This window comes from Lepus europaeus, chromosome 17, assembly GCF_033115175.1.
Source record: "Lepus europaeus isolate LE1 chromosome 17, mLepTim1.pri, whole genome shotgun sequence".
Classification (NCBI taxonomy): domain Eukaryota; kingdom Metazoa; phylum Chordata; class Mammalia; order Lagomorpha; family Leporidae; genus Lepus; species Lepus europaeus.
The window spans coordinates 57314476-57333311 of record NC_084843.1 but is presented as its reverse complement, the minus strand read 5'-3'; the positions used below and the strand labels follow the sequence as shown (position 1 = coordinate 57333311).

At 36.6% G+C, this 18836-nt stretch overlaps 1 protein-coding gene across 1 annotated transcript in view; it reads left to right on the top strand.

Annotated features, from left to right (window-relative positions):
- CTNNA3 (catenin alpha 3) overlaps positions 1-18836 on the top strand; it is a 1620267-nt gene that overhangs the window by 76974 nt on the left and 1524457 nt on the right. The window contains exon 3 of the mRNA XM_062214092.1: positions 4881-5047. Coding sequence (XP_062070076.1) covers positions 4881-5047 — 167 coding nt within the window. The remainder of the gene's footprint in view (positions 1-4880; positions 5048-18836) is intronic.

Here is an 18836-nt window from a genome sequence, read left to right as displayed (position 1 = left end):
CACTATGGAAGTCTGTCTGGAGATTCCTCAGAAACCTGAATATAACCCTACCATTCAACCCAGCCATCCCACTCCTTGGAATTTACCCAAAGGAAATTAAATTGTGAAACAAAAAACGGTCTGCACCTTAATGTTTATTGCAGCTCAATTCACAATAGCTAAGACCTGGAACCAACCCAAATGCCCATCAACAGTATACTGGATAAAGAAATTATGGGACATGTACTCTATAGAATACTATACAGCAGTAAAAAAAAAAATGAAATCCAGTCATTTGCAACAAAATGGAGGAATCTGGAAAACATTATGCTGAGTGAAATAAGCCAGTCCCAAAGGGACAAATCTCATATGTTCTCCCTGATCGGTGACAACTAATCGAGCACCAAAAAGGAAACCTGTTGAAGTGAAATGGACACTATGAGAAACGGTGACTTGATCATCCCTTGCCCTGAATGTTGATGAACAACTTCTTACTTTATCCCTTTTAGTATTTTTTGTTCTACTTAATACTGTTGGTTGAACTCTTTAATTAACACACAATTATTCTTAGGATTTCTTTCTTTTTTATGGTTGAGTAATATTCTGTATTGTATGTGTATCACATTTTCTATATCAGTAATCAGTTGATGGATATCTAGGTTGATTCCATATCTTAGCTAATGTTAATTGAATTGCTATAAACATGGGAATGCAGGTAAATCTTTCATATGTTTATTTCATTTCCTTTGGATATATTCCCAGGAGTGGGATAGCTAGGTCATTTGGTAGGTCTATTTTTAGAAAGCAAACATCTTTCTACTGATTCCTCTGTCACTCTTCTGTTTAAAACATGTTTTTTTATCTTCAAAAAAAAAATCTGAAATATCTGCTTGATGCAACCATTATGAAAACAGTATGGAGAGTCCTCAGAAAACTAAAAATAGACCTACCAAATGACCTAGCTATCTCACTCCTGGGAATATATCCAAAGGAAATGAAATCAACATATGAAAGATTTACCTGCATCTGATATGGGCACTGATTTGTATCCCAGTTTCTCCACTTTTGATCCAGCTCCCTGCTGATGGACTAGGAAAGGCAGCAGAGGATGACCCAAATGTTGGGTCCCTGCCACTCCTGTTTGAGACTGGAATAAACTCCTGGCTTTGACCTAGCCCAGCTCTGGCCGTTGTAGCCATCTGAGAAGTTAACCAGTGTATGGAAGATCTCTCTTGTCTCTCCCTCTCTGTAGCTCTGACCTTTAAAATAAATGAACAATTTTTTTTTTAAAAAGGAAATATCATTCCCAATCTTGCTTATAATGCTTTTATTTTAAAGTTTAATGACTAGGTCATTTCATCTTTAAAATAAATATAAATAAAAATACACTTTTCTTTCATGATATCCCACTCCATATATACACTAGTTTACTGAAAGTCTTAAAAAATGGCCAGATGCCTGCATTGCAGGCAGCAGTTTTACTTACTGCACCACAAAGCTGGTCCTCAGATTGATATTTCAAAAACAGTTGACTCCCCACATGTCAACTTCATAAAATACTGGTACTCGTATTCTAGTTTGAAAGGAAGTTTGGTGTACGTTTTTTATATCTAATTAGGAAAATAGCATTTTTTTCCCTGAAAAAAAAATCAGTTTGAAAATGAACTGGCCAAATTCTGCAAGCCAGCTTTCTTTTTCAATAGTTGGAACATGCTTCTCTTAACATAGAACATTCTTCTGTGTGTTCTCTAACACCTCAGGGAGAGATGGGCTCTCCTCCTTGTGTCTTAATACTTTGTGTAGGCCTTTGTCAGAGCCCTACCTAGATTGTATCCTTGTGTGTTAACCTTCACTTGACTATGAACTTCTTAGAATGCAAAATTATTTTGTATTGATCTCTGTTTTCTGCCTCACTAGGTGTAGCTCTGTGATACAGGGACTAACAAATGTTTTCAAAGAAAAGTAATTCTCATTTACTTGCTTGTTTAGCCTTACACATTCAGTGTATTAAATATTTGTGATAGATTATGACTTAGGCTAGACCCTGGGAAAACTGTGGTGAAAGGACCAGTGAAGTTCTTGTGCTCACTAGTCTTATGATCCAAAAGAAAAGATAGGCCTTGATTCAAGTTGATACAATAATGATGATGAAGGCTATTATAGGAAGCATGGAATTCTGGGAGACCTGTATCAATAATGAGGATTTAAAGCTTCCCAGAGGAAGTGATGTTTAAGTGGGGACCAGAAGTGTGAGTTGAAGCCAGGTGGAAAGCTTTGATACACTGTTTGGGCATTGGTGGTGGTACAGGGGTAAATCTAATAATAGGAAGTTAAGTTACAGCATTGTATGTATTTTGGAGTAACTTTTCTCTTCCAAACAGTATTACCTGTCTTGCTTTTCATGAGACAAAAACTGTAATAGTCATTTAAATGATGTTTCTCTGAGCATAGCTCTTTTACAAGTTGTTCAATATTCCAACATTTTTAGCATTAAAAACATATAGTTATTTTTAATATGTTTTGTTTTAGTATGTGAAGTCAAATTGTTCTACAAGTCTATTATAACTTTTGAATTCAGAATCACAGCAAGAAACGATAATCTTGTGGAGATTCATCTGCTCTCTAAATTTTTGGATCAATTTAGTTTTTCATTCTCCTTTCAGCAGTTTTGGATTGCAGAGAAGGACATAAAAATCACCCTTTTTATCTCTCTTAGAAATTTCCTGAAAAATCATAGCTAGTACTTGTTGAATGCTTTCCATGTTGATACTGTTCTAATATATGATAAGAACTATCTCATATGAACATCCCAGAAATCCTGTTAGATAAGTAATATTTTTATCCCTTCCCAATAGATAAGGACACTGAAAATCCATGTAACCAGAATTAGAAAATTAGGTATAACAATTTGATCTCAGAAGTGTCTGTGAGTTTAGAGTTTCTGACTTGGTATTGCTTAAAGAGAACTAAATGAGACCTGTTAGCATTTTGAGAAAGCATTAGACCCTCCTTACAGGTTTTGTCCATTATAAGAAACAACTGTTTTATTTAAACTGAAGTTTACAAATATGAAAATTAAAATATTTGTGACGTAGATAAGATAGACCCTTTCATTTATTGGTGGGGTGACTGTGATTTGGTAAAGTTGTTGGCAATACAAGGATATTTCACAAAGTTTGTTGAAAAATGGAATTAAAAGAAGCTTATTTGAATGTAAAGGGAGTCTCTTAACTGGAAACTTTTTTTTTTTGACAGGCAGAGTTAGACAGTGAGAGAGAGAGAGAGAGAGAGGTCTTCCTTTTCCGTTGGTTCACCCCCCAAGTGGCCATTGCGGCCGGTGTGCTGCACCGATCCGAAGCCAGGAGCCAGGTGCCTTCTTCTGGTCTCCCATGTGGGTGCAGGGCCCAAGGACCTGGGCCATCCTCCACTGTCTTCCCTGGCCACAGCAGAGAGCTGGACTGGAAGAGGAGCAACCAGGACAGAATCTGGTGCCCCAACCGGGACTAGAACCCCGGGTGCTGGCGCTGCAGGTGGAGGATTAGCCAAGTGAGCCGTGGCACTGGCCAACTGGAAACTTTTAAAAACAAATGAGCTGGGCCAGCGCTGTGGTGTAGCAGGTTAAGCCCCTGCATCCCATACGGGCACCAGTTCAAGACCTGGCTGCTCTACTTCTGATCTATCTCTCTGCAATGACCTGGGACAGCAGTGGAATATGGCCCAAGTCCTTGGTCTCCTGTACCTACATGGGAGACAAGGGAGAAACTCCTGGCTCCTGGTTTCAGACTGAATCAGCTCCAGCCATTGAGGCCAATTGGGGAGTGAACCAGCGGATGGAAGTCCTCTCTATCTCTCTCTCAGCCTCTCCTTCTTTGTGTAACTCTGATTTTCAAGTAAAGAAATAAATCTTCAAAAAATTATTTAAAAAAATCCAAATGAGTACACATTACTTTTATAATAAAATGTATTTTAAATGAAAAGAGCTTTAAAAAAGTGGATATGATATTTTTCTATCAATTGTACTATGAGGTAGTAGTATTTTTGAAACTAAGTTTAGGATATTGTTTCTTTTAAAAAATTTATTTATTTATTTGAGAGGTAGAGTTACAGACAGTGAGAGGAAGAGACAGAGAGAAAAGTCTTTCTTCTATTAGTTCACTCCTCAGCTGGCTGAAATGGCCGGAGCTACGCTGACCTGAAGCCAGGAGCCAGGAGCTTCTTCCTGGTCTCCCATGTAGGTGCAGGGGCCCAAGCACTTGGCTCATCTTCTACTGCTTTCCCAGGCCATAGCAGAGAGTTGGATTGGAAGAGGAGCAGCTGGGACTAGAACTGGTGCCCATATGGGATGCTGACGCCGCAGGCGGAGGATTAACCTACTGCGCCACGGAGTCAGCCCCAGGATATTGTTTATCCATTACATTGATATAGGTTAAATCTGTCTTTGTTAAAATTTTATCGTAGAGGTGCTGTCTCATTTTCTTGAAGGCTAGCTCTTTTCTAACTTCCACTAAGTCAGAAAGTAGAAAGTAGCTCAATGAAGATTTACTTCATTTTTGTAAACAGAGTTGTTTATGATTGAAGTTTTAGTGATGAAACCTTTCACAGTAAATGAGATTCAGCAAATGCAAAGGTTGACAGCCATTTTACTGGATGTTGCTAGTCAGTTGAGCACAATTTTCTTGCAGGAAGATAGTATCATGCTTTAATTTGAGAGAATTTATGAAAAACAAATGTCAATTTGAAACTTCATTGTTTATCAAAACACAACATTTTAATGCCAACTGATAGTATTTTAAAATTATGCTTAGCCATGGAATATACTTGGAATTAGAATGGCTAATGAATGCTGAAATAAGCATAGTTGAAACTTAAAGTATAGCTTATTTGGGGTTATATTTTTTCAGGTAAAGCTTTGAAGGTATCAGCTGAGCAATTTACAGATGACCCCTGTTATCTCCCAAAAAGGGAGGCTGTTGTTCAAGCTGCACGTGCCTTGTTGGCTGCAGTAACTCGACTCCTTATCCTTGCGGACATGATTGATGTCATGTGTCTTCTGCAACACGTGTCCACCGTAAGTAAAAGATGACTTAGTTTACCTTGGCATTGTTCTTACTTCCAATTCCATTCTGTGAACCTGACATCAATCCTGTGGTATCGTGGCCTCACCCTCATCTTTTAATATCACTCATCAGAAGCTGGCCAAATTGGGTTGTGAAGACTAATGTATACTTCAAAGAATGCAGCCAGAAGTGAGTCTGAGAGCCACTGGAAAGTTGAGTAACAGAAGACGGCTTACTGATAACAAAGTGACTAGGAGAAACTTACAAGCTTTTGACCATTTGAATTATTGTGCCCCATATACATATGAATAAAAACATAGCATAATTATATGGATACTATATGATAAATATATACTTATAAATAATTTGTGTAAGAAATCTTCAAGCTTACAATGTTTCGAAGTTTACCTTAGTTTATAAATGAATGCTACTTTGCCAGCTCCTTGTGATCCAGGATAAATAGTGAATGTTTATGGTTCAGTTGTGATGTCTAGGGTGATCTATTATGAAAATGTATACATAGGTTTAAATGCGTGAATAATATATTTCAACTAGGAGGGTACAAAAATAGCATTATATGCAGCTTGCTTTATTTTACCAAACAAGTCCATATCGTAGTTTTAGTAGAAAGTTTCATTATCATCCTTTTATTAAACTTTCCGTATTTGTTTAGTTTGATGAAGTCATTAATAGTGTCCAGATGAAAAGGTTACAAATTTTTGAAATCTCTTGTATTTCTCGCTTTAAAAAGGACCCTTATATTTTTGTCTATAAATACATCTGTTTCCATAAAGGTCTCTGATGATTATAGTACTCCATTTGACAACTGATGACCTTATTTGATTGACCTGCTTGTCAAAATAAATTATTCTACTTGCTGAGCTAAACCTTTCTTTGCATCTCACTCATAATCACTATCACTCACTTTAACATTTAGAGTGGGCCTTCCATTGTACTTTCATCTTTTTTTCTTTTGATCATTTCACTACTATAAAAATAATTCAGTACTTTTTTAACTCTTGTGACTTAGTTATTTGTTTGGTGAATCACCTTAGACAAATTTCTGAACTTTTCTGAGATCATTTTTATCACACGTGATACAGACACTAGTTAACGCTGTAGACCAGAAATGAGTATGAAAGGTCCTGTTTCAGACTTGACTTATTGAGATAGGACCAATGGCTTTTGTAAGGTGAAAATGGATACCTACGTAATCAGTTAGGAGGTAACTATATACATGTATGTAAAGAACATAACCAGCTTCATTACCATTTTAATTGAATGCCCTCTGAGTTAGGCACAATGGTAGGCAATTCACACACATCATGTTGTCTAAGTGAAGCAGGGGGATATTTGTAGATCAAATAAATGCAGAGTTCTACCTGCTGCAATAAAAATTATAGTTAACCTTTATTGAATATTTTACAATGTACCAAGTACTGTTTTGGTTTATCTCCTCTAATTCAGTCCTCATTATAGCATTATGATTATGATTGCTATCTTACAGAGGAGGAAACTGTGGCCCATTAAATTTAAATAACTTGCTCAAGACAACGAGAAAAAATAACACTTTTGGAACTTAGTACTCTAAAAGTTAAAATAGCTTTAACTTCAAATAGCTTTTAGAAATGTGTAGAGGAGTTCATAGGCTTATAACAGGTTAATAAATGAAGTTGAGTGTGCCAACATCTTTCATTTTTTAAAATGATTGATTTTATTTATTTGAAAGGCAGAGTTGACATAGGGGAGGAGAGAGAGCGAGAGCGAGAGCGAGAGAGAGAGAGAGAGAGAGATCTTCCATTTGCTGGTGCTCCAATATGAGATGCTGGCATTTTACAGGTGACAGCTTAACGTACTGCAAATTACTGGCCCTGAGTATGTCAACTTCTTAACCCCAGGCATATTCTCCCACACTTGTTGGTGCCTTAACAGAGCCTGTATTGGGGGTAGATGATTTAAGTTGTTTATTAGCTTGTATACCACAACAATGATACTTCATCTATGAAAAAGGAAATGGAATCTTCTTAAAGAGAATGGAAGAAATTTTGTGGTGAATTTTGATTTCTCAAAATCATTTCATCCTTAGGAAACATTAACATGTACAGTGGCCTTTCATATACACAGGTTATGTAGATTCAAACCAACATGGATTGAAAATATTTGCAAAAAATTGCCTCTTTACTGAACATATATGGATAGTTTTGTTATTGTTATTCCCTAGGAATATAACAACTATTTACAAATTACTTAGATTATATTAGGCATTATAAGTAATCTAGAGATGATTTAAAGAGAATAGGAGTATGTATGTAGTGTATGTAGGTTACATGCACATGATATTGCCATTTTTTATAACGGATTCGAACATTTGCAGCGTTTGGTATCTGTTGAGATCCTGGAGCCAATTCCCCATGGGTACTGAGGGATGCTTGTATATGAATTATATTATCAACTCAGCTCTTTCAAAGTTTCATATGTTTTTGAGATAATCAAGATTGCAATTATTTAGCCTAGCATTTCCAAAAAACTATTTTATAAACCTGTCCTATAACATTTAAAATTTAAAAGGTTTTTTTAATGGTCAATGTTGAAGCAGAAAATCTCTGAATTTTTTTAACCCACATTATCACATTAAGGTTCTTTGCTGATTGGGCTGGCACTGTGGCATAGCGGATAAAGCCTCTGCCTGCTATGCCAGCATCCCACATGGGTGCCAGTTCAAGTCTCAGCTGCTCCACTTCCCATCCAGCTCTCTGCTATGGCCTGGGAAAGCAGTAGAAGATGGTCCAAGTCCTTAGGCCCCTGTACGCTTGTGGGAGACCTGGAAGAAGCTCCTGGCTCCTGGCTTCAGATCAGCACAGCTCCGGCCATTGTGGCCAATTGGCGAGTGAACCAGTTGATGGAATACCTCTCTCTCTCTCTCTCTGCCTCTCCTTCTCTCTGTGTAACTCGGACTTTTACATAAATAAATCTTTAAAAAAAATTCTTTGCTGAGAAATATCATAGCAAAGAACTTTATGTAACCTTGTTTAAACCAGAGTTTCCCAAAATGCTTTTTGACCCTAGAACTCTTCTGTAATATATTAATCCTGCAAGTTTTAAAGCTGTACTTTGGGAAATACTTGTTTGAGATTTCTCTAATAATGAGTATGGTAATATTAAACTTCTACTTGGAATCAAAAGAATCAGTGTTTTTGAAGAAACAAATGGCAGAATGGGAGAAAATGTTTGCTAACTATGCAATTGATAAAGAATTATTTCTAGAATCTATAAAGAGCTCAAGAAACTGACAACAAAACAATTCAATTAAGAAATGGGCTAAGGACATGAACTGGCATTTTTCAAAGCATAAAATACAAATGGCTGACAGATGCTTGAAAAAATGCTCAGGATCAGGGAAATGCAAATGAAAACCACAATGAAGTTTTACCTCACCCTTGTTAGAATGACTGTCATCCAAAAATCAGCAATTAATGCTGGTGAGGATTTTAGGAAAAAGGTATCCTAATCCACTGTTGGTGGGAATGTAAACTTATATAACCATTATGGATGACAGTATGGAGATTCCTCTTAGATCTGAAAACAGATCTAAAATATGACCCAGCCATCTCACTCCTGGGAATTTACCCAAAGGAAATGAAATCAGCATATGAAAGAATTTTTTGTACCCACATGTTTATTGCAGCTCAATTCTCAATAGCTAAGATATGGGATCAACCTAAATTTCCACCAACCAAAGACTGAATAAAGAAAATTTGATATATATACACACACACACACAATGAAATACTAATCAGCCATAAAAATTAAATCCTGTCTTTTGCAATAAAATGGATATAACTGGAAGTCATTATGCTTAGTGAAATAAACCAGTCTCAAAAACAAGTATCATATGTTTTCTCTGATATTTGGCAGTTACTATAGGCATGAAATGATAATTTTGGGATATGATTGCCATTTTCAGCCCTTGTGTATACTTCTGTGAAACTAATCTTACTACTTTTACTTGTTGATTATGATTAGTGGCAAATTAAGGCTGTTAGTACAGAGTGGATTAAAATTATGTACTTGCAAAAATTGATGAAGAGGGGAGAAGGAGGAGGATTGAGAGGGAGCAGGGGGGTGAGGGAAGTGTGGTTAACTTTTTGGAACTGTACATATAGAATGCATAAAGCTTTTCTCTTTATATTAATGAAAAATAATTAAAAAAGATCCCTGGAGCGGTTACAGTGATCTACTACTGCTGGACCAAGAGCTAGAATACCAGTGCCCTCCAGTGGTTGGCTATCAGCTTTTATAGTGCTGCTCCACAGTGAGCATAGAACTTGTGCTTCTGATCCCTGCTTGGATATCAGATTCTAGTGGTTTCCTTCCTCACAGGATGTATCCCCACCCAGGGACCCTTGAACAACCCTAAAAACATCAGCTGCTTGTTTCCATTTGAATCCAGAGATTTGCTCATCTGCCCACTAAATATCTGTGTGATATCACAGTACACATAAAAGGGATTAATTTTGAATTGGAAAATTTCCAAAAGAAAGAGAAAAATAGTAGTTCTTTTTTATTGAAATTATTTGTCACAAGTGGAATTTTTAAAGGTAAAATAAGAATTTTCATTTAAAATTGTTCCATTTTTCTTTTTTATTGTGGCAAAATACATGTAAAATCTACCATCTTAACCAGGTAAAAACATCTAGTTCTATAGTGATAAGAGTGTGTGTATTATTATGCAACAAATCTCCAGAACTTTTTCATCTTACAAAACTGCCACAACCCTGTTCCCACTAAACTACCTCTCATTCTTTGGAAAAAAAAAAAGGCAAATATGTATTTACTCTGATATGTGGCAGTTAATACAAAAAATGTGTAGGCAAAGTGGACATTTTGGGATGTGATTGTTACCTTTAGGCCTTGTTTATATTCCTGTGGAACTGTGGTCTTCCCATTTGTTACTTGTTGAATATTTTGATTAGTGGCAAATTAAGTCTGTGAATATAGAGTGGATTAAAATTATGTCTTTGCAAAAACTGAGGAAGAGAGGGAAGGGAGGAAGGGGGGTTAGGGGAGAACAGAGGACTGAGGGAATATGGTTGTCTTCTTGGAACTGTACCTATGGAATGAACAATGTTCTTTTTATATTAATAATAAAAGAAGGAATCATAGTGGAGAAATTTCAGGGCCCTTATATGTTACCTGAGTTAGAAAGATTGTTTGCTACAAAATGTGACATATACAAAATGCAGCACACACACACACATATGTATATATGTACATGTATATAGTTTTGAATGTTCATAAATATGATTACTAACAATGAAAATAATATCAATTCTGTGAGACACTGAACCCAATTTTGGACAGTTCTAAATTGTTGGAGACATCTTCCTCAAACTCAGCTTAAAGTTACATCCTAGCTATTTCCATTCACTACTACTAGTTTTGCTAGAATCAAAGCAATAGTTAAAATATTTTTGAAATAATGATGATTACTTTTGGTACTTACCTATATCTTCCCCTATCTGGGGCTAAAAATTTCTTGAGCCTTGGACATTCCTTAAATGACAGTTTCAGACCACCATGAACCCTCTAAAATGTCTGTTTTCTTTCTTCTTGGCTAAGTTTTTTTTTTTTTTTTTTTGACTAAGTCCTTTTGGATGATCTTTAGTTTCCTACTGAAATTTTAAATATTTATTTTGATCCACTTGAATACATTAAGCAGAGTTTTCTTATGATCATATTTGAAAAATCCCATGTGTGAACTCCTGAGTGTCTCTGCTACTGCTTTCATTTTCCTGGTTTTCACTCACTTGTCTTCTCAGGTGATGGCTGTCTTTGTGCTGAACATTGCTTTTCCTGCAACTTATTGGAAAATTCCCCACTGGCTTATTGGCTCTTTGAAATTTTTAAGATGAAGTATTTTATATTTCATCTAAGCTTATTTGTTTTCTTCAGCGGAAGGATTGGACTGCATTACTAATTTGCCATTCAAGAAAATAGAAGTCCTCGAAATCATTTCAGGAAATCCTTCTCTATGTATATTCTAGATTTTAGGTAACTCACATAAAATATTGAGATCAAAACTCTTTTTTTAAAAAGAGATTTATTTATTTTATTTGAAAGTTAGAGTTACACAGAGAGAGAAGGAGAGACAGAGAAGAGAGAGAGGTCTCCCATCCGCTGGTTCACTTCCCAAATGGCCACAATGGCCGGAGCTGGGCCGAACCAAAGCCAGGAGCCAGGAGCCAGGAGTCAGGAGCTTCTTCTGGGTCTCCCATGTGAGTGCAGGGGCCCAAGCTCTTTGGCTGTCTGCTAATGCTTTCCCGGGTCATAAGCAGAGAGCTGGATCTGAAGAGGAGCAGCCAGCACGAATGGGCTCCCATGTGGGATGCTGTTGCCACAGGCAGATGCTTAGCCTACTAAGCCACAGTGCTCGCCCCCAAGATCTATTTTCAGTGGCATCATGGATTTATTAGTCTGGTAACCCCTGATACAAAGGAAATGAAGTTAGTTGGCATGATGTCATAGTACAGTAAGAGCTCTACGTGACCATTGCTTACTTGCTTGTAATTCATTTCTTTTTTCTTTTTTTCTGATCGTTTTTCATCTACTTACACTCTTACAAAGGCTTGTCTGCTATGATCTCCTTGCCTTTAAGATCTCGATATACTTTGTACTCTCATTCCATGTTCTGTCAAGTATAATGTTCTCCTCAGGTTTTCCATAAATCTGTCAATTCTCTAGGAGCTCATATTCTCTAGGTCACCTCTGACTACAAATTTTTGCTTCTGCTGAAGGGTCTTCATGTATGAATTGTTTTTCTATTTTTTTTTTTGCATTATGTTCATCCAGAAGTAGCACACATCACATGCAAGCACGTGTACACACACATACACACAGAATCACACACACTCCAACCCCACCAGGCAAGACATTTCTAGGAATATAGTAAAAGTTACTTTGTGATTATGTAAGGGAGGGTTCTATATGTAATAATATATTTTAAGTGGCTTTGTCTTATTTCTTTTCCACATTCTTTTTCCCTATTTCCCCCCTCTCATACTCCCAAGTTCCTGTTAATTTGAATGAAGAGTGGCTAACTCTCTGCAACTCAACTTGGATTCTGCTAATTTGTACCCTCAGAATATTATTGTCTACCTTAAATTGCTTAAATTACTTCTTAATGTATTTTCTTCAATATAGACAGTGCTTTCTTAAAAACTCTGTAGGTAGTGCATATTTCTCTCTCTCTCTCTCTCTCTCTCTCTATCTCTCTCTTATACACACACACACACACACGATGTGTAAAACCTACTGTGTAATAGACTTTTATAGACTTTTGTGAGGGATAGGGCCATCTACTTCAAAGATACAGTTTTTTTTTCTTCTGAGTATGCATTCTTCTTTCTGAAAAAGTGGGCTACCTTTTTATTTTGTGACATTGTTTTCTATATAATGAACAATGACCTGCCTCGCTCCATCTTTTAAAAATATTTTGTTATATATTCATAAATTAGTGTTGTATTCATTTGTAGACTTGGAATGTAAATTAGTACAAACATTTAGAAAACAGTATGAAGGCACCTCAAAAGTTCATGGAAAAGTGGGATTAAAAGATAAGTTTAATTCCATGCAAAAAACTGACATCTGTGCATGGTTTTATCATAATATGCATTTTTGGCCAGCGCCACGGCTCGATAGGCTAATTCTCTGCCTGGGGAGCTGGCACACCGGGTTCTAGTCCCGGTCAGGACGCCGGATTCTATCCCGGTTGCCCCTCTTCCAGTCCAGCTCTCTGCTGTGGCCCGGGAGTGCAGTGCAGGATGGCCCAAGTCCTTGGGCCCTGCACCTGCATGGGAGACCAGGATAAGCACCTGGCTCCTGCCTTCGGATCAGCGCAGTGCGCTGGCCGCAGCGCGCCGGCCACAGCGTGCCATTGGGGGGTGAACCAATGGCAAAGGAAGACCTTTCTCTCTCTCTCTCTCTCTCTCTCTCTCTCACTATCCACTCAGCCTGTCAAAAAAAATATGCATTTTTGATAAACTTCTTGAGGTGTCCTTGAATGGAGGTTCCTCATAAAACTAAAAGTAGAATTGCCATATGATCCAGCTTAGCATGCTTCTGAATTTTTATCGTATTTTTATTGTTTCATGAAAGCTTCTGGATTTTTTTTTCTTTATGTAACCCATTTTTTTTAAAGAAAGATTTATTTGAAAGGCAGTTACATTGTGAGAGAGACAGATCTTCTATCCTCTGGTTCACTTCCCAAGTGGCTGCAACAGCCAAGGCTGGGTATGGCTGAAGCAAGGATCCTGGTACTTCATCTGGGTTTCCCACATGTGTAGCAGTGGCCCAAGTAGGTTGGCCATCTTTCGCTACTTTCCTGGGCACATTATCAGGGAGCTGGATTGGAATTGGAGCATCCAAGACTCAAATCGACACTATATATAAAATGCTGGCTACAGTTTAACTTGTTGTGTAAACTGTGGCCCCTCCCCGAATAAAAGTCTTTGCTACCTTTTGTTTTTATTCTTTGCAAACCATTAAAAAATTCTTCTGCTGTCACACTGCTTTCTTGAGTGGTCTTAATATTTTATTCTTTTTGAATACTTTTTCTAAATAATAGAATTTTTCATTTCTAACAAAGTGTATTTCCATTTAGATATCAGGTAAATGAGAAGTTACTACATTTTTGATTAATTGTACCCATACATTTCCTCATATCTTTCTGCTTTCCTATCTCCATTGAATTATTCTCTTTACACTGAGAATGTTCCCAGAGATCCAATTATGATTGAGTACATAGTTTGAGACCACCAACAAATACAACCATGGGTCACTGAGCAAATCTCAATGGGAACCTGCATAGAGTTAATATGTAATTAAAGAATCAAGGCTTCCTGGCCGGCGCCGCAGCTCACTAGGCTAATCCTCCGCCTTGCGGTTGCCCCTCTTCCAGGCCAGCTCTCTGCTGTGGCCAGGGAGTGCAGTGGAGGATGGCCTAAGTGCTTGGGCCCTGCACCCCATGGGAGACCAGGAGAAGCACCTGGCTCCTGCCATTGGATCAGCGTGATGCGCCGGTCGCAGCGCGCCAACCGTGGTGGCCATTGGAGGGTGAACCAACGGCAAAGGAAGAACTTTCTCTCTGTCTCTCTCTCTCACTGTCCACTCTGCCTGTCAAAAACAAAAAAACAAAAACAAAAACAAAAAACAAACAAACAAAAAAAAGAATCAAGGCTTCCTGACATTGTGGTTTTTTTGAAAGTCTCTAGTTCTTTAAGGAAATACATGTTTTCTTTTAGGGGAAACAGGTCCAAATCAAAGATAACAAGGGACACAGAGGGGTGATATTTTGATATTTCATAATTTTACAAACTTGGAAAGGCAATTTGGTTCGATTGCCACCAATTGCTTGTAATTTTAATAGAAATTTAATGTTTTTTTCTCTGTTGGATAATCTTACATTTTTCAGATTTCTCTGTACCATTTATACTTTTTAGGATTTCATACTCTATTTTGTTGGCATTAGGATTTTATAAAAATCAATTTTTATTTGGGAAAAAATTGGCTTGGATGTCTCCTGCTTTCTTTAGGAGTCAGTATAATAAGGGGGAGAAAACGAGGGTTTTGGAAGGAAGGAGACCTTGCTTGGATCCTGGCTCTGTTGAAAGCTGGATGACTTTGGGAAAGGTATGAGTTACAAGAGGAAGAAAACTTAGTCTTACTACTTTGAAAGGGCTCTCTGGAGATTAAATGATATGCTATATAAATTATCTGTGGAGAACTCGTATATGTTTTCTTTCATCTTCCCTCTCTTGACTCATCTTTCTCTTAAAAATGAAGAGAAATTCCTGAATTGAACTAACTTTTGCAACTTTTTATATTTATCATACCATTGCTGGATTTTTTTTTATTGGTTTGTTTTAAAATTGGACTATTGATTCCTTTGGATTAATAATAGACCAGTTTCTCATGGAAAATATGTAGTGTTTACTAACCATGTCAAATACATATTTAATATTGGTACACAAATTATTATAAAGCATTTCTAAGCAGAATAGAGATTCTGAAAATAAAGAATATTTATTATATTGACAGAAAATTGATATCATATAGGTACCTGAGACTTCTTGAGGCCATATCTATTTTTAAAAGTGGGTATGGGGGCCGGTGCTGTGGCATAGTGGATAAAGCTGCTGTCTGCAGTGCTGGCTCCATTTCCGATCCATTTCCCGGCTGCTCCATTTCCGATCCCGCTGTCTGCTATGGCCTGGGAAAGTAGTGGAAGATGGCCCAAGTCCTTGGGCCCCTGTACCCTTGTGGGAAACCTGGAAGAAACTTCTGGCTCCTGGCTTTGGATCAGCGCAGCTCTGGCCATTGCAGCCATCTGGGGAGTGAACCAGCAAATGGAAGATCTCTCTCTCTCTCTGCCTCTCCTTCTCTCTTTGTGTAACTGTTTCAAGTAAATAAATAAATCTTTTAAAAAAATAAAAAAGTTGGTATGTGCTAACAAAAAGACTTTATAAGGGTTTTTTTTTTCTATTAAAAATAGCAATTTAGTAAGGGAGAGACTATAATTAAGAACAGATAAAATCCAACTATATTGCAAAATATCTTAGGTAAAATATATGAAATCATATTGAGATATAAAAAAGGCAAGTAAAGTGGTATTTAAGATACAATACAAGGAATATGACTTAGAGATAAATAGGGACTATTTACTGGATTTATCTTGGATTTCATGTTTAAAACCTTAAGAAGAAAATTTATTTACTTTTTACTTTCAAAATATTCAGTTAATTTTTAAATTGACAAGTAAATATTCTATATACCTATACTGTACAGATATTTTGATGTAAGTATACATTATGAAATGACTAAATCAAGATATTTAATATATGTATTACTTTATATTCTTGTTTTTTGTGGTGAGAATACTTAAAATCTACTTTCACTGATTTTTAAATATGTAATATAACATTATTAATTGGAGTTACTATGTACAATAGGTATCTTGAACGTATTCTTCCTGTGTAATTTAAATTTTGTATACTTTGACCATACAAGTCTGAACTATATAATCAATTTTAATTTAAATAAAGATTAGCATCATTCTAGCTAGATCTGACATGATTATTTATCCTGAAAATGGTTATTTTTTTGTGTTCTTATCATGTGTGCTATGTTCTAGGGAACTCAAATGAAAGAAAAATGCTGTTGTGGTCTGGCTCTCTTAAATTTACAGACTAAGAAGCAAAATAACAGGAAAAGTTATGTGATAGAACTTAGTAATAGTTCAGAGCTGAAGGGTGATTTGTGGAAGGAAAAAGAGTTGAAGCTGATGAGCTGCTTGTAGACCTACTTAGGAAAGATCTGTGTGCTAAATTAAAAAGTTTTAACTATAATCTAAAAGCTAAGGGGGGTATTAAGAAATTTTAATCAGGGAAATGCTATGAGAAAATTTGCACTTTAGGAACATTACTCTGGCAGCAATGGGCCCCTAGGTAGAGTGGAGGTAGAGAGGCCAGTGATAAGACTGATGCAGTCATCTGGTTGTGAAATGATGGAGTGGAGTGGGGAATGAAGGAGAGGAAGGAAAGAACAGTGCACAATTTGGAAAGTGATTAGAGTTCTCTCAGAGGGAGGGAAGCATCAAGGGACTTCTGGAATTCTGAGTGGGTGTTGATGACATTGGTTTCCTGTTAACATAGAAGAGGAGCAGTTTATGGGTTGTAGGCATATTGGATTTGACACTTATGTGAAGGTTAGCCTATAATAAAAGATAGATTTGGAGCTCAAGAGAGCAAATAAGATTAGATGGATTTGGAAAGCTTTAGGAAATAACCATTAGGAAAAGCAGTATGTTTGCATGAGATCACTTAGAGAAGGTTTATTAGTATGAAATCAGATCTTTGAGGCCTTGTGGTTTAGTGGAAAGCTCACTGAAGAATCAATAGTTTGTATTCAGGTTTACTTCAAAAGAAATGAATTGTGTAATGTTCACATAATCTTTTGATATCTATGCTATCTCATTACTGCTTAAAAGATGGTCTTTAAGGCAGCTTTATTGAAGAATGATTTATATTCCATAAATTAACTCATTTTAAGTGTAAAATTCAATGATTTTAAGTAAATGTAAAGAGTTGTGCCATCATAACCATGATCTAATTTTAGGACATTTCCATCAACCTTCTCTGGACCTTGTTGCTACTTCTTGTCACTTTGCATTCCACATTCCACATTCTCTGGATTTACTGATAGGAATAACACTGGGAAACAATTTTTAACAGTTAAAATCTAAGTAAAAGTGACTTTACAATTCTCACAGTGTCTAGCTCAGTGCCCGGTACAGAAATAATGCTCAGTAGCCATAATTGAATGATTGTTTTGTTCAGTCCTCAGGGACTACTGAATGGTGTCATGAGTTTAATGACAATGATCTCTTGTAGCTTTATGGAACTTTTAAATTTATAAAGTAGTAAACTATAAAGTTAGATTGTAAAATCTTAGTGTACAATTTGTTTCTCTTTTTATTTCTTTTATTTATTACAAATCTGGCATACTGCCTATTGACAAATATTTGCTTAAGGAATATCTTTTATTTTTTCTTCAGTTCATTTCACAGCAGTCATAAAATAGCAGGAGAAGACAGTGTGTCTTATATAAAATAAAGAATTTAAATAGTAGTAATTTTCTTGTCTGAGGTTATGCACTTATTAAACTGCATGGCAAGCTTTTGAACCTCAAGATCAGTGTGCCTTCAGCTACATAGGATTACTTCTAATTTAGGTATTATGCCCAATTTTATTCTATAGTCTAAACTTTTATAATCATGCCTTTCAGCAAAAAATCATTTGTAATATGTAAGTTTTGATTTTCTGCTTCAGGTGTAAGCTTCCTTTTAATGAGCATATTATTATCTTGTAAGTTCATTTGGAAAATATATATGAAAGGCAATGGATTAAGTTAAGAAAAATGAAACTTTTTTCTCTTTAGTACTTAATTTTTGGTTACTGCACAGTTGTCTATTTCAATAGGTAAATTAGCCATTTCTTAAGCTTAAAACAATTTGTTTTTACTATAAACATTAATATTTATAGCAAATTAATATATTTTTTGACTATTTCCTCCTGCTGCTTTCGTCTCCAGAAGCTTTTAGCATTGTTTCAAACTAGCATTTTGGGGCTGTTAAGATTGTACTTGGTTATCTAGTGCTTTCAGTAAGGCATTTATTGAATATTCTTGTATACATAATGTTGTGAATGTGGGATTTCTTTTTATGTTACAGGTTGCATCCAGCACTTTGTATAAATGCATAAAGTATTAAATAAGGAAAAATGACAACTATTGAGTTGGCTCTTGCTTTAAAGCAAGCTACTTTCCCGGTTGGGGCACCGATCCTGTCCCGGTTGCCCCTCTTCCAGGCCAGCTCTCTGCTGTGGCTAGGGAGTGCAGTGGAGGATGGCCCAAGTGCTTGGGTCCTGCACCCCATGGGAGACCAGGAGAAGCACCTGGCTCCTGCCATCGGAACAGCACGGTGCGCCGGCCGCAGCGCGCTACCGCGGCGGCCATTGGAGGGTGAACCAACGGCAAAAGGAAGACCTTTCTCTCTGTCTCTCTCTCTCACTGTCCACTCTGCCTGTCAAAAAAAAAAAAAAAAAAAAAAAAAGCAAGCTACTTGATTTTTTTTTTCCATATGGGAATTATTAAGTTTTTGGAGCTGCAGAGTTATTTAAATAAATTGATTTGGTTACAAAAGGAATCCAAGGTATTGACTGAAGGTTGGGGAAAACATTATTTGCC